Source organism: Oryza sativa, chromosome 1 (assembly GCF_034140825.1).
Source record: "Oryza sativa Japonica Group chromosome 1, ASM3414082v1".
Classification (NCBI taxonomy): domain Eukaryota; kingdom Viridiplantae; phylum Streptophyta; class Magnoliopsida; order Poales; family Poaceae; genus Oryza; species Oryza sativa.
Genome location: NC_089035.1, coordinates 4,183,952 through 4,205,198, shown reverse-complemented (window position 1 = coordinate 4,205,198; position 21,247 = coordinate 4,183,952). Strand labels below are relative to the sequence as shown.

At 42.3% G+C, this 21,247-nt stretch overlaps 1 protein-coding gene and 1 long non-coding RNA gene across 2 annotated transcripts; both read left to right on the top strand.

Annotated features, from left to right (window-relative positions):
- Positions 1–13,576: 13,576 nt before the first annotated feature.
- Positions 13,577–15,779, top strand: LOC4325349 (leucine-rich repeat extensin-like protein 3). The gene has a single exon (XM_015768936.3). The coding sequence runs from the start codon at positions 13,678–13,680 to the stop codon at positions 15,238–15,240; it is 1,563 nt and encodes a 520-aa protein (XP_015624422.1). The 5' UTR covers positions 13,577–13,677; the 3' UTR covers positions 15,241–15,779.
- Positions 15,780–17,729: 1,950 nt separating this feature from the next.
- Positions 17,730–19,973, top strand: LOC136357496 (uncharacterized). Its single transcript, XR_010742814.1, has 2 exons — positions 17,730–18,032; positions 19,330–19,973. It is a non-coding gene; the product is annotated as an uncharacterized lncRNA (long non-coding RNA).
- The last annotated feature ends 1,274 nt before the right edge of the window (positions 19,974–21,247 follow it).

Here is a 21,247-nt window from a genome sequence, read left to right as displayed (position 1 = left end):
CGAACAGGACCGAACGCACGCACACGGCAAATTAAAGTCGATAGCAAAGATACAAAACACTTGCGTGCTCGACTGCTTGGATTTACAGGGAAAGCGAGTAGGCCGTTCTCCGTCTCTGAAAATGTTATTATGAAATGTTATATATATATATATATATATATATATATATATATATATATATATATATATATATATATATATATATATATATATATATATATATATATATATATATATATATATATATATATATATATATATATATATATATATATATATATATATATATATATATATATATATATATATATATATATATATATATATATATATATATATATATATATATATATATGCACGATGCCAGTGCAACAAACTACGCGTTACGCGTTTTTGTATATATCTGTATGCTCCAATTCTATCCGCTCCAAGCCCCGTATATGCTTGCTATTCTAGGTAAGCCAATCAGCTGCAAAAGAAGCTTTTCTAGCGAGGGAATTCGTGTAGGGAAAAAAAAGGGACTTAGTTCGTTTTGGAGGAAAACCGAAGGATTTGAATTTCTAATAATTAATTCATATGAGTGCTTTTCGATTTACCGGATGGTATGAGCTATATTTATGACGCCATATTTTTCAAATTTTTTACTAAAAAAATAGTCGATATGTATTTACATTGTAAGTCCCTAAATTACATATGTAATTTTATTGTATTTATAATATAAGTTCTAAAATTATATATGTAAGTCTCTAAATTACACATGTGTAATTACTGTACAAACGGGGGAGTAGCTATATTTACGGCGCCATATTTTTCACCTAAAAAAGGATTGAAGCACTGGAAAACCAAAGAAAATTTTCCTTTCCAACCAGTTGTACAGAGAAAAATATAGCAATTTTTTCATCCACCTAAACCTTTTGGAAAATTTTTATGGATTGATGTATGCAAACATTGCTATTCTTTCACGGTTCCCATTCATATGGATTTAAATTTCTCCAAATCAAATAAGCCCTGTAAGACCAGCTTGAATTGAAGTGAGTTTGTGTGGGCAGTTACGCGATCATCAAATCATCAAAGTGAGTATACTCCCCCTGCACTCATAAAGAAAGTCGTTTTGGACAGCGACACGGTCTCCAAAACATAACTTTAACATCTTGTTTCTATAAAAAATATTTATTGAAAAGTAATATATGTATACTCTTACGAAAGTATTTTCATGATAAATATATTCATATAATTTTTACATTTTCAAATTCAACAGCTTAAGGGTTATTCATGATTTATATTCCTAAAGTTTGACTTAAATATTGTCCTAAATACTAAATTTACGAGTACAGAGGGAGTATATATATATATATATATATATATATATATATATATATATATATATATATATATATATATATATATATATATATATATATATATATATATATATATATATAGCACGTCTAACTAGCTAGCTACGCGTATGTGTATGCATGTATGAACTGAGAAGAGAGCGACGGCAAGAAAGACCGAAGGAATTGGTGCGTGAAAGGGAGATTCGATGTATACATACGTGTAGGACTCCAGCTAAAGGCTCACTGGCTATATCTCTTGGGTATACCTACGTACGCGTGGCCGAAACGTTTTCATTTTCCCTCCTTTCTCCCTTTTTTTTTTCTTTTCTGTTCTCTATTTCCCCTTTGTAGCTTTCGGCGAATCAAGGATTTCTTTTTCTGCTCCCCATTTTTGCCTTTTCGCTTTAGGCAAATTAAAGGACGTGTTGTTTTCCAGGCATTTAGGGCACCCTTTGAAAAAAAAAACACATAGAAATTCTAGAGCGCTTATGGAAAACAATTATATGGATCTCTGGAAAGTTGAAACAGATGATTGATTTTTTTTTACCATTCCTTTTAAATTCTATGAAATGAGAAATTGCAGAGTAATTTTAAAGGAAAATAAGCATCACTTCAAGGTTTCTTCTTCCTATGTCTTAAAATTCATGTATTCTAATCAAACATCAATTTTAAAACTTTCTTGTGTTTTAAAAAATCCTAAAGGAATAAAATAAATATGATATTATATTCTTACTTTTTTCTCCATATTCCTATATTTTTATAATCATGTTTTCTATAGAGGACTTTAGTCAAGAACAGCCTTTTATCTTTCGCCGTGTTTAGTTTCAAGATAATTATTCAAACTTCCAACTTTTCCATCACATCAAAACTTTCCTACACACACAAACTTTCAATTTTTCTATCACATCGTTTCAATTTTAACCAAACTTCTAATTTTGGTGTGAAGTAAACACACCCTTTGATTGACTAATATATGATTTTTTTTTTGAGAGGAACTTGTTGGAATTAATGAATGGGCCTTAGCCCACTCGAAGATTAATTCTTTGGAAAATCACAAAAGCCCACCTCATGGGATGGCATGCATGTGGAGTTTAGTACCACCTTGCTTATTCTAGGAGAGGGGGACCTCCTTAAAAGGGAGGATGCCCTCCTAGTCGCTTGAAGCATGTGTGGTGGAGAGAAGAGGGGAAACACACGCGCGCGCTCGCTCGCCTCGCCTGGCCGGGCAGGCGGCGCGCGTGCACGACGTATGCGTCGAATGGTCCGAAAAATTGGCTCCTCACCCTTGCGCTTCGTTTTTGTTTTGGAAACGTTCCGAAAGATCCGGTGCGTGCAAACGGCGTGGAGTCCGGATAAGTTACGCGCGACTTATCCGGTTCAGTTACGCGCAGTAGAGATCGTGCGGGCGCCCTGATCAAGCGACCCTTCTCTATATAAACCGACCTGCCGTCTTCACGCAACATACGCAAAAAATCAATCTAGGGTTTGCCTCCTACTCTGTACTGCGCCGTCGCTCGTAGACTACTCCATCCCGCTCGCCGGCGTGCACCGGCGATCGGGAGAGCAGGTCTCCGGAACCTCTGCCTTCGACGTTCTGCAATAAGGTTTTTGGGAAGCGCTTCGCGCGACTGCTCCCTGTTCGTTCGCGACGGCTCGCCTTCCTCTTCGCTCGCGTGTTTCGTGCCTTCGTAGACACTTGCGAAAAGTTTCGACCAAGCAGCCGGTCTTTCCGTCACCTCGGTACGTGTTCAATATGTTGCGCATATTTGATCTGTTCATGTTATACTGTGTAGTTTACATGTGTAGATCTAATGATGCGTTCATGCTAGTTTTCATCTGTAATGTCATGATTTATTTATGGAATAGATTAAATCATTATATGTCTATAATCTCAACAATCCAAAAACCTTATTATAGGCACTGTGATTTTACTATGGCTGGTTTTGCCGATGCACTGAGGCCGGATAAATTCACCGGTGTGCATTTTAAGAGATGGCAGATCAGGGTCACTCTGTGGCTGACAGCTATGAAATGCTTCTGGGTGAGTACTGGCAAACCTGAAGGAGTTCTTACTGCTGAACAGCAGAAGCAATTCGAGGAAGCCACTACTCTCTTTGTGGGATGCATTCTTAGCGTTCTTGGCGATCGTCTGGTCGAGGTGTATATGCATATGACCGACGCTAAGGAGTTGTGGGATGCACTGAATACTAAATTCGGTGCTACTGATGCTAGCAATGATCTGTATATCATGGAGCAGTTTCATGACTACAAAATGGCTGACAACCGTTCTGTAGTCGAACAGGCTCATGAGATACAAACCATGGCTAAGGAACTCGAACTCCTTAAGTGTGTCTTACCCGACAAATTTGTGGCCGGGTGCATTATTGCAAAACTACCTTCATCTTGGAGAAGTTTCGGTACTGCACTCAAACACAAGAGACAGGAATACTCCGTTGAGGGGTTGATAGCGTCTCTTGATGTTGAGGAGAAAGCTCGGGAAAAAGATGCCGCGTCTAAGGGCGATGGTGGGCAGTCCAGTGCCAATGTTGTGCACAAGGCCCAGAACAAGAGCAAGGGAAAATACAAAGCTCAGCAGACCACCAACTTCAAGAAGCAGAAGAAGAACAACAACAATCCTAATCAGGATGAGAGGACTTGCTTTGTGTGTGGCCAAGTTGGTCATCTGGCTAGGAAGTGTCCACAGCGCAAGGGGATGAAGGCACCTGCAGGGCAGACTTCTAAGTCTGCTAATGTGACCATTGGCAACACTGGAGATGGAAGCGGATATGGTAATTTACCTACTGTTTTTTCAGTTAATCAATCTACTAATTGGTGGGTTGATACTGGGGCCAATGTACATGTTTGTGCTGACATCTCATTGTTTTCTTCTTATCAGGTCGCACGGGGTTCCACCGTCCTAATGGGGAATGGGTCACATGCTTCTGTTCATGGTGTTGGCACGGTAGATCTGAAGTTTACTTCGGGAAAGATCGTGCAGCTGAAGAACGTGCAGCATGTCCCTTCTATCGACAGGAATCTTGTTAGTGGCTCCCGTCTGACTAGAGACGGATTTAAGTTGGTTTTTGAGTCTAATAAAGTAGTCGTGTCTAAACATGGATATTTTATTGGTAAAGGTTATGAGTGCGGAGGCCTGTTCCGTTTTTCCCTTTCTGATTTCTGCAATAAGTCTGTGAACCATATTTGTGGCAGTGTGGATGATGAGGCTAATGTTTGGCATTCACGTTTATGTCATATTAATTTTGGCTTAATGTCTCGGCTTTCCAGCATGTGTTTAATTCCTAAGTTTTCCATTGTCAAAGGTTCTAAGTGCCATAGTTGTGTGCAATCGAAGCAACCTCGCAAGCCTCACAAGGCTGCCAAGGAGAGAAACTTGGCACCACTAGAACTCCTACATTCAGATCTTTGTGAAATGAATGGGGTGTTGACGAATGGTGGAAAACGATATTTCATGACATTGATTGATGATGCTACTAGATTTTGCTATGTGTACTTGTTGAAAACGAAAGACGAGGCTCTAGACTATTTTAAAATTTATAAGGCAGAAGTTGAAAATCAACTTGACAGAAAGATAAAAAGGCTTAGGTCTGATCGTGGTGGAGAGTTTTTCTCGAACGAGTTTGACTTATTCTGTGAGGAACATGGCATCATACATGAGAGGACGCCTCCCTATTCTCCCGAGTCTAATGGGATTGCTGAAAGGAAGAATCGCACACTGACTGACTTGGTGAATGCCATGTTGGACACCGCGGGACTGCCTAAGGCATGGTGGGGGGAGGCATTGTTGACCTCAAATCATGTGTCAAACAGAGTTCCTAACAGAAATAAGGACAAAACACCATATGAGATATGGATTGGTAGAAAACCATCACTTTCTTATTTGCGCACATGGGGGTGCTTGGCAAAAGTCAATGTACCAATAACGAAGAAGCGCAAACTTGGACCTAAGACTGTGGACTGTGTTTTTCTGGGATATGCTCATCATAGCATTGCCTATAGATTTTTAATAGTTAAATCCGAGGTACCGGACATGCATGTTGGTACAATTATGGAGTCTCGTGATTCTATCTTCTTTGAGAGCTTTTTCCCAATGAAGGATACACATAGTGGTTCGAACCAACCCTCTGAAATAATTCCCAGTTCAATCACACCACCAGAACAAACTGAACATACACATGAACTTGTCTCTGAGGAGGATGTCAGTGAAGCTCCTCGAAGGAGTAAGAGACAAAGGACGGCTAAATCTTTTGGTGATGATTTCACTGTGTACCTCGTGGATGACACTCCTAAGTCAATTTCAGAAGCATATGCATCTCCTGATGCAGACTACTGGAAGGAGGCTGTCCGTAGTGAAATGGATTCCATTATCGCTAACGGAACTTGGGAGGTGACAGAGCGACCCTATGGGTGTAAACCTGTGGGGTGCAAGTGGGTGTTCAAGAAGAAGCTTAGGCCTGACGGTACTATTGAAAAGTACAAGGCTCGGCTTGTTGCTAAGGGCTATACTCAGAAAGAAGGCGAAGATTTCTGTGACACTTACTCACCTGTTGCTAGATTGACCACAATTCGTGTGCTACTTTCCCTAGCAGCCTCACATGGTCTTCTCGTTCATCAAATGGACGTTAAGACAGCTTTTCTTAATGGAGAGCTGGATGAGGAGATCTATATGGATCAACCTGATGGGTTTGTAGTTGAAGGTCAAGAAGGCAAAGTGTGCAAATTGTTGAAGTCTTTGTATGGTCTGAAACAAGCTCCTAAGCAATGGCATGAGAAATTTGACAAAACATTGACATCTGCAGGCTTTGCAGTCAATGAGGCAGATAAATGTGTGTACTATCGCCATGGTGGGGGTGAGGGAGTTATTTTGTGCTTGTATGTTGACGACATACTGATATTTGGGACAAACCTTGAGGTGATAAATGAGGTTAAATCATTCTTGTCTCAAAATTTTGATATGAAGGATTTGGGAGTAGCTGATGTTATCTTAAACATTAAGCTAATTAGAGGTGAGAATGGGATTACACTCTTGCAGTCCCATTATGTGGAGAAGATCTTGAATCGCTTTGGCTACATTGATAGTAAGCCTTCTCCAACACCTTATGATCCTAGCTTGTTGCTTCGCAAGAACAAGAGAATTGCTAGGAATCAACTGGAATACTCCCAAATCATTGGCTCGTTGATGTACCTGGCTAGTGCAACTAGGCCTGATATCTCCTTTGCTGTGAGCAAGTTGAGCCGATTTACCTCTAATCCGGGAGATGATCACTGGCGTGCGCTTGAGCGAGTAATGCGCTATCTGAAAGGTACTGTGGAATTGGGGCTTCACTATACTGGGTATCCTGCGGTACTGGAGGGTTATAGTGATTCTAACTGGATCTCTGATGTGGATGAGATCAAAGCCACTAGTAGATATGTTTTCACACTGGGTGGTGGTGCTGTTTCATGGAGGTCTTGCAAACAGACCATTTTGACGAGGTCAACCATGGAAGCAGAGTTAACGGCACTGGATACTGCTACTGTTGAGGCAGAATGGCTGCGTGATCTATTAATGGATCTGCCTGTTGTTGAAAAACTGGTGCCGGCTATCCTTATGAACTGTGACAATCAAACGGTAATTGTCAAAGTGAATAGTTCTAAGGATAATATGAAATCGTCTAGACATGTGAAAAGACGATTGAAGTCTGTCAGGAAATTAAGAAACTCCGGAGTTATAACGTTGGATTACATCCAAACAGTGAGAAACCTGGCAGATCCCTTCACGAAGGGACTATCACGAAATGTGATAGACAATGCATCGAAGGAGATGTGTTTGAGACCCATGTGAGTTATACTATGGTGGTAACCCAGTCTATGTGATCGGAGATCCCGTGAATTAGATCCTGGGAAGAACAAACCATTAATAAACTAGAGGAGAGTACCAATATATATACCCTCTCCAAGTGAAGATGCATATACTCTCGTGAGCTGCAAGGCAGGTTGGCTATGCCTTAATGAGTTCTGTTGGCTTTAATTAGCAAAGATGTTGTCCTGCAGAGCATTCTTGAAAGAACTCACCTTTGTGAGCTTGACTGTTGGTCGCAGTCTATGAAGATTTTGGGTGAATCTTCTAGGAAGCTTACTAAAGACCTAGGAGTATGACTTATACGCTCCACCCGAGGGGTAGTCTACAGACGGTCTAGTACCAGATAAGACTTTGAGTGAAACTTGCTTGCACAAGACTTGCAATTCAAGGCGTAGTCCATTGTTCAAGTTGTGAGTAAGTGTAGCTTGGAGTTCTAGGTGGATGTTCAACCTTAATTGGTCTCCATCGAACCGCTGGTATATAAACAGTACATTGGAAAAGGCAAATCTCAGTGGGATTTTGAGATTTGGTGGGGGATTGTTGGAATTAATGAATGGGCCTTAGCCCACTCGAAGATTAATTCTTTGGAAAATCACAAAAGCCCACCTCATGGGATGGCATGCATGTGGAGTTTAGTACCACCTTGCTTATTCTAGGAGAGGGGGACCTCCTTAAAAGGGAGGATGCCCTCCTAGTCGCTTGAAGCATGTGTGGTGGAGAGAAGAGGGGAAACACACGCGCGCGCTCGCTCGCCTCGCCTGGCCGGGCCGGGCAGGGCAGGGCAGGGCAGGCGGCGCGCGTGCACGACGTACGCGTCGAATGGTCCGAAAAATTGGCTCCTCACCCTTGCGCAGATGCAGCCTCCTTTTGCAGTTTTGTTTTGTTGCAAATTCGGATTCGTTTTTGTTTTGGAAACGTTCCGAAAGATCCGGTGCGTGCAAACGGCGTGGAGTCCGGCGCCCTGATCAAGCGACCCTTCTCTATATAAACCGACCTGCCGTCTTCACGCAACATACGCAAAAAATCAATCTAGGGTTTGCCTCCTACTCTGTACTGCGCCGTCGCTCGTAGACTACTCCATCCCGCTCGCCGGCGTGCACCGGCGATCGGGAGAGCAGGTCTCCGGAACCTCTGCCTTCGACGTTCTGCACCGGGAGAAGGCGGCAATAAGGTTTTTGGGAAGCGCTTCGCGCGACTGCTCCCTGTTCGTTCGCGACGGCTCGCCTTCCTCTTCGCTCGCGTGTTTCGTGCCTTCGTAGACACTTGCGAAAAGTTTCGACCAAGCAGCCGGTCTTTCCGTCACCTCGGTACGTGTTCAATATGTTGCGCATATTTGATCTGTTCATGTTATACTGTATAGTTTACATGTGTAGATCTAATGATGCGTTCATGCTAGTTTTCATCTGTAATATCATGATTTATTTATGGAATAGATTAAATCATTATATGTCTATAATCTCAACAGAACTAATATATGACGTTGAGACTTGGGAGTACTGAAGAATTGAATTGCCGGAGAAGAGACGAGCCGTAAATCAAGTTGGCACATGCATGTTTGTGGTACTATCTAGCGAGAGAGACGAAGGCCGGGTTTGGCACGTCGTTAATAATCAGCGAGACTTCACAAAAGTTGACCCCTGAGTTGTGGCTCTCTGCCGGCCGCTAGCTGGTCTGGAGGACGCAAGCTAATTAATTAAGCCTACTCATTAGCAAGCTTAAATGAGATGACGTAATTAGAGCAAGTTCAATAGTGTAGCCAACTACTATCTCCAATTCATCTATAACCAATCTAATAGCTTATTCATACAATAGTTACATACTACACTATTAATATCTGGTCCCACCTGTCATGCATACATTGTGTCTTGGAGTCCGTGCTACAGCTGGCTATAAATCTGTAGCTCGCTGCCCTTCTCTCTCCTCATTTATCTCCTTAGTATATGTTTGCAGCTGGCTTATAGCCTGCTATTTACCTGCTCTTAGCTCTATCTAGATTAAGCTATTACTACTAGTGATGAGTCAATTGATGAATCGAATCAATATGGTCAATTGGCCATGCATTAGCACGATTTAGCATACGGTACGTCCACTGGAGCTCACGTGGAGCGGCTATCTATAACAGACCAATGAAACCAGCAGCTTAATTGGACATCCCAAATCCAACTGGCTATTTTAATCACCACCAACTACTGCTCCCTATAATTGCGCAATTGATTATGTCCAAAAAAAACTTTGATTGTAGCCATTTCAAAGAAAAAAGTTAGGTGGAAAAGAATTCTACCCCTCACCAATAAAGAGTATTATTATTATTAGGTGGATAGGTAAAAGCTATTAAAAGTATAAAACTAATTTGGTGCTTCTCAATATACGGACATGACAAGATATATAGGAGTAAGCAACTAAATTTTTTTTAGAAAAAAATTTTAAACATTACTATAATTCAATTTTTTTTTTGTAAAATAAGCATTGCTCAACTGGTTAGATCTTTTATGGTGGAACCTGACCACTTAGATTTAAGTTTTTGAGATGAGCTTCTCTACAACTATTTCTTTGAGTGATAGGCGACTCTCAATGATAACTTTATCAATCTTAACAAATACCGTACTATTCTTAAAAAATGTTTATAGTGGTAGCTTATATGTGTTACATGTGTGTAAATATGCATCTGCAATAGTCGGCAATGATTTTTTTTTTATCATAAGATATGTCATCCTTCTCTCGAATGTGCTTCTTAGGCTGAGTTCTATCCCTTAAGTAGAAGAGAAAATTTTTCAACGCACGTGAACAGGAAAATTCATTAGCACATAATTAATAAAATATTAATAATTATAAAACTTAAAAATGAATTTATTCAAATCTTTCAAACAACATCTCTATAGATTTTTTTTTTCAAAAAGCAGAGTAAATACGTACTCCCATCCTTAGCCCCGTTTTGTTCAGGGGTGAAAAGTTTAGCGTGTTACATCGGATATACGGAGACACATTGAAGTATTAAATATAGACTAATAACAAAATAAATTACATATTCCGCTTGTAAACTGCGAGACGAAATTATTAATCCTAATTAATACATCATTAGCAAATGGTTACTGTAGCACCACATTATCAAATCATGGAGCAATTAGTCTTAAAAGATTCGTCTCACAATTTACACGCAATCTGTGTAATTACTCTTTCCTGTCTATATTTAGCACTCTATATATGTATCTTACCATTCGATGTAACAAGGTAAAAAATTTTACGTGAGAATTAACTCCTTTTCATGGAAACAATTTCTCTGACGTTACTGTACAGCGTGACATAGACACTGATATGTGGGACCCATTATCTATGGGCCCATATATCAGCCACCAAGTGCCTCTGACTTAGGGGGTGTTTAGATGGGGCTAAAACTTTTTAGCCCATGTCACATCGGATGTTTGGACGCTAATTTGGAGTATTAAACATAGACTAATAAAAAAACTAATTTCATAAATGAGAGCTAATCCGCGAGACGAATTTTTTAAGCCTAATTAATCTATAATTATAAAAAGTTTACTGTAGCATCACATCGTCAAAATCATGATATAATTAGACTCAAAAGATTCGTCTCGTGAATTAGTCCAAGGATATGGAATGTGTTTTGTAATTAGTGTATGTTTAATACTCCAAATTAGTATCTAAACATCCAATGTGACATGGACTTAAAATAAGTCCCTGGAAACCAAACAGGCCCTTAAAGTCAGAGGATCTCTCTCCCCTTTTTACATAGGGAAGTACTTCCCCGGTCCAATTAACATTTTTACATTTGCACCGTCGCCTGTCCGAGTCAAGCCAACGAGCGGAAAAACCGCTCGTGGGGCCCACCACGCATACAGTGGCAGCGCAGTGCACTGCAGTCGCAGCGCACGAAAGGAAAGATCCGACGCCGACCGCGTAGGTGGGCCCCCCTGCACTGTCCGTCACGGCGTTGTGGGCCCAGCGAGAACGACGCAAACACCCAAAGGGCTATCCCGACACCAGAATTGCCACGATGCGTCGATGCCCGTTACCAAACTACGGAGAATTAATAATAAGCAGAGCTATTGTTGGATTATCAGTTGGAGTATATACAAATTAAACTTAAAATTTTTATTTTCCTACATTTACTTTTTACTCTGTAAAAACATACTACCTCAGTAAAATAGCTAAAAATACTTATATTTTAAGACATAGAGAGTAAAAATTGACATTTCGTTTTTTTTCTCGAGGCTTATCCGCAGTAAATTTGCTATTTTCCTGGTCACATATTACACTGTACAAACACCCACCAAGGTATATTCTTTACTTTGGTTTTGATAACTCATCAAACATGTTTCTCTGGCCAAACTAACTTCCCATTCTCTTTTTTATTAAGATGTAGATTCTACCTTGATTTTCTTAGCACTCGTATTTTTTAAACTGTTAAACGGTACGTTTCATACACAAATTACTCTAAAATATCAAATAATTTTATTTTCAAATTTATAATAATTAATACTTAATTATGCATACGATAATGGCCTTTTGGTTTCACATTCTTTTGCCTAATCTTAATTTTTATCTATCTCAAATAGGGTCTAAACCATTGTTTACCATCAAAATTCTATATCCGTGCGTTCTAAAGGTGCCTAAAATGATCAATATTAGAGCACACCTTCACTTGTTCCATCTTCCATCTCCCCCATGCTCTCTATATTTTTTTCATTTCTAGTTATTTTTATTCAAGACAAGAGAACAAACGTACAAGTCAAACAAATGCACATGAGCAAATCCAATGGATATAGGGATAGGTTAGTTTAATCATGTGATACAATATCTTATTACTACTAGTAGCTTAGTTTATGATTCCCCGTGACCTCTCTTAATTCCCCTCCCTCCTCTTGACCAATGTAGCACAGCAGCAGCAACAGTGTCGTTATGTCAGACAGTCCAGTGTACAGTACACAACCATTTTAGTACAGACTGTATCCACTGTTACTGAAGTATTAGAATAAGGGGCAGTTGAGATTGACGTTATTTTTAACCCTATTTTCTTTTAAAAAATTGTTAAAAATATGTTTGCGTTTAGTTTGTTATTAAATTTAAAAATACATAAGAAATCATATTAAAATTTTGATAATATTGTCATCTGAACAGGCTCAAAAAGTCTGATCGGTTGCAATAGAAATAACAAAACCCATAATTTAAATTTTAGAATTTAATTATAAAGTTGATATTTAACGTAGTTTCTTTAGCATTGATTTGATTTTAAGTCGCTAAGAACACATATATAAAAGTTTTACACGTAAATTATTTTTAGTTAATAAGCTATTATGTTTTATAATAAGCTTTTTGGTAACTACTAAAGACCATATTTTTTTCCACTTTAACTTTTGTTGTGTACTACTCATTTTGTGTTGCTTTACTTCAAAGGTAGCCTGCGGTACTCTATTTCAGATGCTCTCCGTGGTTCATACCGGTGAGTTTTCTTTTTTCTTTTTTGCCTGGGCACCGTGATTATTTGAGATAATGCCGAACTCCCTCTGTTTATTTCTTTATGATATTCGATGAACTAACTATCAAGTTTTACATTCACTTCCATATCTTTGATATTCCTCTAGATACAACATTAGTGGGAAAAAAAAGTAATTAAGTTTAGAGTAAAAATTTCTAAGCAAATTTTTAGGTTATAATGCTACACATTTCTTTTGGGGTTCTATTCCGCCTTATATCGGGCACATTCACAATAACATACTAATACATTTGGAGTATAATTTTAAAGGAAAAATATATATGCTAATACATTTTAGAAAAAAAATCTTTTACTGCTATTGAAATTGTACGAATATGCGAATTGCAATCACATGTTTCAAAACTGAAAAAAAATACGATGGCATGGATGGAATTAACCCCCGAAAGTTGTTGCCACCAACATCTCCCTGTTATGAAGTTCTCCATTTCCCTCCATCCCCACAAATTACAATCAACAGGGAATATTCTGTGTTAAAACACCCTTTTTCACTTTTCTAGCCGTTCACTTTTTTTTACCACAGTAGTTTTTTTTTTTAACTCTACCACCATCAGTTTGAACTGGACAAACGGACACTCAAAACCACACACGCGTCGCGCCCGCAGCAACTGTCGGTCGCGAACCCCCGGGAGCGTGTGGGGAGACGAAAATCGCGGGGGACCCACCGCCCTCTCCTCTCTCTCACTGCAACCCCCTACCCCACCCACTGACACATCCTCCCCACGCTACGCGCACACACACCCAAAAAGAAAAAGAAAAAAAAGGAAAAAAAGAAAGAAAAAAGCTTGCACCCGTGGGCCCCACCAGCTGAGCTAGCTCCCCTCCGCGTGTGTGTTTATAGGCTTATAGCTGCCTCTCACTCCCCCTCTCCTCCTCTCCTTTCTCTCTCTAAACCTCTCTCTCCTCTCTCTCTCTCTCTTGAGTTCTTGGTTGATCGCCATTGCCGCGGAGGAGCTAGAGGAGATGAGATGAGGGGTGCGGGGTTTCTGCTGCTCGTTGTGTTCGCCGTTGCCGTCGCCGGTGGGGCGGTGGCGGCGGCGGCGGATTTGGACGGCGGCGATGGTGGTGGTGGTGTGGCGGCGGAGTGGCGGTTTCCGAGCTCGAGGATGCGGGACGCGTACGTGGCGCTGCAGACGTGGAGGCGGGAGGCCATCTTCTCCGACCCCGGCAACCTCACCGCCGACTGGGTGGGCCCCGACGTGTGCAACTACACCGGCGTGTTCTGCGCGCCGCTGCCGTGGGATCGCCGGGAGGTCGCCGTCGCCGGCGTCGACCTCAACCACGGCGACATCGCCGGGTACCTGCCCCCCGAGCTCGGCCTGCTCGCCGACCTCGCGCTGCTCCACCTCAACTCCAACCGCTTCTGCGGCGTGCTCCCGGCCACCCTCCGCCGCCTCCGCCTCCTACACGAGCTCGACCTCAGCAACAACCGCTTCGTCGGGAGGTTCCCCGAGGTGGTGCTCGACATGCCCGCGCTCCGGTTCCTCGACCTCCGCTTCAACGACTTCGAGGGCGGGGTGCCCCGCCAGCTGTTCGACCGGCCGCTCGACGCCATCTTCCTCAACCACAACCGCTTCCGCTTCGACCTCCCGGACAACTTCGGCAACTCGCCGGTCTCCGTCATCGTCCTCGCGCACAACAGCTTCGGCGGCTGCCTCCCGGCGAGCCTCGGCAACATGTCCGGGACGCTCAACGAGATCTTGCTCATCAACACGGGCCTCAGCTCCTGCCTGCCGCCGGAGGTCGGGATGCTGCGAGAGGTGACGGTGTTCGACGTGAGCTTCAACCGGCTCGCCGGCCCGCTGCCGTCGGCGGTGGCCGGGATGAGGAAGGTGGAGCAGCTCGACGTCGCGCACAACCTGCTCACGGGGGCGATACCGCAGGCGGTGTGCGAGCTGCCGCGCCTCAAGAACTTCACCTTCGCGTACAACTTCTTCACCGGCGAGCCGCCGTCCTGCGCGCACGCCGTGCCGCGCTACGGCGACCGGAGGAACTGCCTGCCCAACCGCCCCGCCCAGCGGACGCTGCGGCAGTGCGCCGCGTTCTTCGCGCGCCCTCCCGTCAACTGCGCCGCGTTCCAGTGCAAGCCGTTCGTCCCGGCCCTGCCGCCACCATCGCCGCCACCACCATCACCGCCGCCGCCTTCGCCACCGCCGCCATCCCCACCGCCACCGTCGACATCACCGCCTCCGCCTTCACCACCACCGCCATCTCCACCGCCACCATCGCCTCCACCGCCTGCACCAATCTTCCACCCACCGCAGCCGCCGCCGCCGCCGCCACCACCCGCGCCACAACCGCATCCGCCATGTCCGGAGCTGCCGCCACCACCACCGCCGCCGCCACCCTGCGGCGGCGCAACACCAGCATTGTCACCACCACCACCACCACCTTACTACCCCGGGCCATGGCCACCTGTCCATGGAGTACCATATGGCTCACCACCACCTCCCCCTCTGCAACACCACAGCTCATGGCCACCGATCCACAGCGTACCATATGGATCACCACCTCCTCCCCCGCTGCATTGATAGAATTTCTCCGAAGAATGTTTGGAAACATGCATGTGTTCCGCTCTTGCTCCTCACATCCGGCAAATCGACAGCAGCGGAAGTCGCACACAAGTATACGTGGTCATTATCGTTCTTATTAGCTACTAGTGTTCTTGGTTGGTTGATTGATGACTACCGGCGTGAAGAGCGTAGTAAGGTGCACAAAATTTTGTTTGGTTATGATTTGTCGGCGTCAGCATCGAAACAGTTTGTGTTGCTGTGGTGTTGAAAGGGATTGGGAAGTGGTGGGGGTGTGGGGATTTGGAGGATTTGGGAACATATGATTGATGGCTAATTGGGTTGTGAATAATAAGGAAAAGTTTGAGAGGGACAGGAGGGTTTGGCAGAGGATTGTAGGTGCAGGGATATATGTGGTTGTATAGATGAGAATCATGAGTTCAGTTCAGTTAAATTCAGTAGTAGTAAGACATAAGTTTTAGAACAAAAGGATTCTGTGTCATTTCTTCCTGCTGTATCACAATTACTTCTGGCTATTCAATTCTTATTATTATTTAGTATGGATTCTTGAGAGTTGTTCTTCTTATGTGTTGGATTGGATTTGTTCTCTACTTGCTAGTGTTGTAATCCTCTAGTTTGATCAATTGCCTTCTTTCTTTTCCTCCTGCTCTTTTCTGTTTTGTGATGTGAATTGCTGCTAGTGGTTACCCACTTTGCAGAGTATAAAGATTAAAAGAAACATGTTCTGGTTTTGCTTGTCATTTTATACTTTGACCTGCTTTCTATACATTCCATCAACCTGAATAATAGGGGAGCCACATGCTCTGTCTCTGAATTTTCAATGGCTTCTGATTGAATTCTGTCTCATACTGACTTTCTGTCTAGTTTAGCAGTTTGTGATTGGCATTTTTAAGAATGTGCATATCTAGAATGGTTGAAGAATTTTTATCTCTAAAACCAACCACAAAAAATCTCAAAACACTACCTAAATGGTTAATCAAATCTTTTATGTAGAATGCTAGCAGAATGGTGAAACTACAACTGCAAAATTCAAATTAACTTTTGTAAATGCACTTAAGAGAATCTCTCAAAGCCACAAAAGTATGTGAGGATGGTGCAAACTTTCTTTAGGGTTTCCAGGGTCTCTGTCTTGATTAAGGCATAGTCGAGGTGCAGATATCCTGGCTTTCTTGCCATGTGCTTGCTTGCTTCTGAAGAATCCAGCCAGAAATATGATCTGTTCCAATAACATTTTCTCATGTAGAATTGTTCTAGAAGGGTTCCTGCTGGTTACTATCATTATGTTTAACACTGCAGGTCTGCAAGAGATGAACTCTCATGCACTGTGAACATGTGAAGTTCACTGGAGACTAACAGTGTTAACCAAGTACTTACTAGAATAATCTTTTGATTAAGTTCATTGATTGGTTAGTCACTTGGTTGGAACATCTGCCGGTATCAGAAGAAGCAGAGGATGACAGCCCGAGATTCTCAGTCCAAATAATAATACAGAACTGTTTAAGCAAACCATGACTTGCTGAAAAGTGAAAAGAGCTTGTGATTATAATGTTGTTTAACTTTTGCCTTTGGGACTGGGAGACTGGCTTTGGTTAAGATTAAAAATTAGTTACTCCTGGAAGCTGTGGTGATTAGTGGCACTACACACACACACTGGTTGGTCAGCCTTTGGTTCTTTTGAGGTGAAAAAAGTGAAGATGATGAATCTGATCTCGCTTGCTTTGTGTCCGAGATGACCGTTATGTGCACCTTTTCACTACTTTAGCTGCTAGCACGCCTGTTCTTCTACTGTGTTCCCCTAGTTTTCTCTCTTTTTTTTATAAAAATTATACTCAAGATATCTGAATTTGATTTTTTAAAACAAAGTTTAAAAATAGGCCCTCCCATCCCCATATGTTTGCCACCGAATTTGATTTCTTTAAAACAAGGGTGTAACCCTACCAGAAATGTTCATACAGTTAACAGCAACCGACACAAGCCACCGAATTTGAATGTTCTCTCAAAGACCTACAAATTTTAAAAATGTGAAGACAACAAGTGAGAATCGAAATTGGACGGTGGGCATACACTGTTGCATCAGAGTTCAGTGGAGCCTTTCAAGTTGGCCGAAGAACTGAAGAGGATAAAAAGGAAGCTACTGAATCAATCACTTTGATAACAGTATGCCAATAGTGATCAATCCACTATACCTACTATTCTTGATTCTTCTACTGTCTCCCATTTCCCCATGAACATGCACTCCACTTGTTTGATTCGATCCTTGCATCTCACCGCCGAGATTGCCGCTTACACAGGTTTGTTCTACAGCTAATGAAGGTGATTAGTCCAAAACTACGGGAAATTAATTAGGCTTTGCCCTTCGAGGAGTCCAGCCTATTGCGGCCCAATTAGGGCCCAACTCGAATGGTCGTTGCGAGGCCCATTGGGCCGAAACATTTTGCAATTCGGTCCCTGTTGTTTAGGATCGCTACCAAATAGGCCCCTCCTTTCTTCCTTCCCTCCGGTGACGGCGCCGCCGCCGCTAGAGCTCTTCCGCCGGCGACGGCCGCCGCGGATGGGCTCGCGGTGGAGCGTCTGGATGAACCACAAACTTCTCTCCTCTCCTAGACGAAGTGACGAACCCCAGCCTCGGTGCCGGAACCCGAGGCGAGGCGACTCCGCGAGTTCCTGCTCCTCCCGCCACGGTCAGCCTCCGCCGCCGCCGCCGTATGTGCGCCGGCGAGTTCATCTCGTCTTCCACATGCACCTGGATGCTGCGTTCTTCACCGACGCCGCCCCCATCGGAGCTGTTCATGGTAACTGAAACTCTGAATACTCTGTATTAACATCAATAATAAAAGACGAAGAACATTTACTGATTTTTTATAAACGAATATTAGTCAGAATTGGTTGTCTAAAAGAATATGTCAAGTGTCTGAAACAACAAAAGTTGAATTCTGTTTTGAAATAATAATCACATCCTGTGCACGAACTTTTGATCTGAATCTGATCATGAAAATCATCATTTTGCCGACAAACATCGGCCTGAATTCCCATTTGAGGGACTGGGATTTGTTGAAGTCCTGTGTTTTTTTTTTCCTCTGTCATATGGGCCAAATAAAATGACTCACGGTGTTTTGGACCCTAGGTGCGAATCTGAGCCAAATTCTTGTGTACTACTAGTCAGCATTGTTAGAGTTGAACTTGGCCTCGCCTTCTCCGGTTTGTGGGAGATGACTCATGGTCTCAACTCAACTCTCATGGATGCTTCATGTTTTTTCCAAGTTTTTCTTGTTAGAATATTTTTGAGTATCAATCCTAGTCTTACACAAACAAGGTTAACTAGTTTAACACTCCATGGGTTATCAAATTTAGATTCAAGATTTGTCTCTGCCAGTTGGAAAGAGCCAGAATATAGCTAACTTCCTGGCTCAACACTCAACACATGCATACATAGGCAAAATTGCCTCTCTTGGTAGCTAGTAGTAGTAAAAAGTGGAAAAGCTGGCACCCGCCCGCATCCTTGTAGATTTATGGCCTGTTTGCTTCACACCCTGAGAATCACGCCTGAGTCAGGCACGATTCTCAGGCGTCCGATTTTGGTGGCATGTGGTTGGATGCACCTGTCTGAGTGAGAGCGCTCAGGTCAGGGCACCATCCAAACACGTCCTTAGCCTCTGTTCGGGAGGAGGGGTTGCTCCTTGGCACATAAAACGATGTTCGTATTAACATGTGGTTAATTAAGTATTAGCTAATTTTTTTTTAAAAAATAGATTAATATGATTTTTTTAAGCAACTTTCGTATAGATACTTTTTGCAAAAACACACACCGTTTAGTAGTTTGAAAAACGTGCGCGCGGAAAACGAGGGTAGGGCGGTGGGAACCTAGGAACGAACAGAGCCTGCGTGTGCAGGGGACGCATTCGTGGGGTGTGTGTGAGTGTGTCTGCACCAACTAACCGCACTCGCACATCTGATGTGGTAACAACCAAGTGATAGTCAAAGCAGATAGCACCCTCTACCTCCATTTATCCACCCCCTCTTTTCCAAGGGGTCAAACTAACTGTTGTTCCCTTGTAAAATCAATAAACTAGAACAAACTGCATTTTGCAGCAGATCAAGGAGACATTCCTTTGACGTGTTGAGGAACAACGTGGTCCAAAAGGGCAAGCAAGAGAAGGGAAGAGAAGCTTTTGTTATTGTTGCTGCGTGTGTGTGACGATTCTTGTTCCTTGCAAGTGATGGTTGTTGCTTGCTTGCTCATGGACCATAAGGATTGGCACTAGCAGCAGCAGCAGCAGCTACAGCTTCTTCAGTGGCTGGCTGGCTGGCTGGCCTCCTGAATCTCTTCTGAATTTCTGCTTGCTTGCTTTGGCTGTAGCTTTCTGCAGGGGTCAGGTCAGGTTGGGTCAACTTGGTTTGCAAGCCTCACCGGCTTTACCCGACAAGCATCAACGAGAAAACGGTTCAGCTCACGCCATTAGTGTCTGTCTTGTGCTGCTTCTACTCCAGGATAGCTGGCTAGCCATGTTGTTGTTGTAGTAGTAGTAGTATCTGGTTGGCTGCAAGATAGGATAGCATGGCATATAGTATCTCTTTTTCATTCGTTTTGTGATGGCAATTTGTCGACAGAGAGATTCATTGGGTGAGTGAGATGAGACATGTGTGCACAGGATGTATATATACACTGACTGGTGAATGGTGATACTTCATTTGCCTGTTTTTCTGGAGGAAGTATCTCGTATTTTTTCAGTCCATTCCACGGAGAAAAAAATAATGTAAATACGAAGCTTGTCTTCGTCCGCTGGTTAGCTTATTAGTCGCAACTAAAATTTAATTTTTAAAACATAACTTTTAGTTGATTTTAGGGGTTTATTTTTATTGTGGTCTATTTTTCAGTATTGGTTGGATGACATATAAATTATTTTTATTACTCTGTTCAATTTTATAGCACTTATTAGCCGTTGCTTAACCCATTAGAGCCGAACACAACTCTTTTGCTTGCCCGGCACTAAAAAATTGTATTTCTAATTTCTACGGTGCAAAATTTGACGAGGTCCTATTTATATGATGCTCTGGGAGATGAATAGTTATAGTCTGTGAGATTTTTTCATACTGAGTGAGGAGGGCATGGCATTATCACAAAGTAGCTCAATATTCGTGTTTGGAACACCCGAGAAAATTTTGAATGCTCTCTGTTTTCGTGTGAAATTTCTCAGGCAGGGATCAATTCAAGTGTGGTTCACCTTGTGCTGCAAAAGAGAGCCACACAAGAAAGGCTCCCAAAGATTTTGTAATTTGTATGCATGCGTACATGTACGTGACAAGGATTGGAAAAATCTTCTACTGTTGTGGCAGGTATGTACAAGAGCTGGTAGAGGCTGGGGTGCAGTTTGGCTGTTCGTCCAGCCAACCATTCTGTCCAACCCAACATCGTCAGGATAATTTGGTAAGGATACCTGAAAGTTGGTAAATGCCAGGATCTTTTTGTTATTTATTTGTTAGTATTAGGTAATGTATTTTGTCTTGAATTAATCTTGATGGATTTAATCGTCGTAATACCCAAAGTAAATATCTCTCTCGCAGTAAATAAGTGGAAACAACAGTGTCAAATAACCCCCGAATTTTGCTCTATGATGTAACCATGGATCATGAGTTTGATGACTCAGACAAATGGCACGCTCTAAACAGTTAATAGAGGTATGCACTCCCGTAGTTTACTTTTCCGCTTACAAGTCACTGTTAAATTTTAAAATTTAAAGCTTATTTTTGGACTTGATTTTTTTCTCAATTATAGTTTGTTTATTTTTCAGTATTTGCTTTTGAACTGATAAAAAAACTCACATAAAATTTTCATTTATAAACTATTTTTTGGTTGTTATGATCAGCATAATCGAAACGGTGACTTTCGATGGATTATTTATGATTTTTTTTAAAAAAGAACTTTCTACTTCAGTATTGGCTTAGACAATTTCCCACGAACCATTTGTTAGCTCAATTTTCCTCGGTTTCATAATCTATCCAATCCAAA

Excerpts from the sequence above, each read along its gene's own strand:
- LOC4325349 (XM_015768936.3), top strand. The coding sequence starts at position 13,678 with ATGAGGGGTGCGGGGTTTCTGCTGCTCGTTGTGTTCGCCGTTGCCGTC.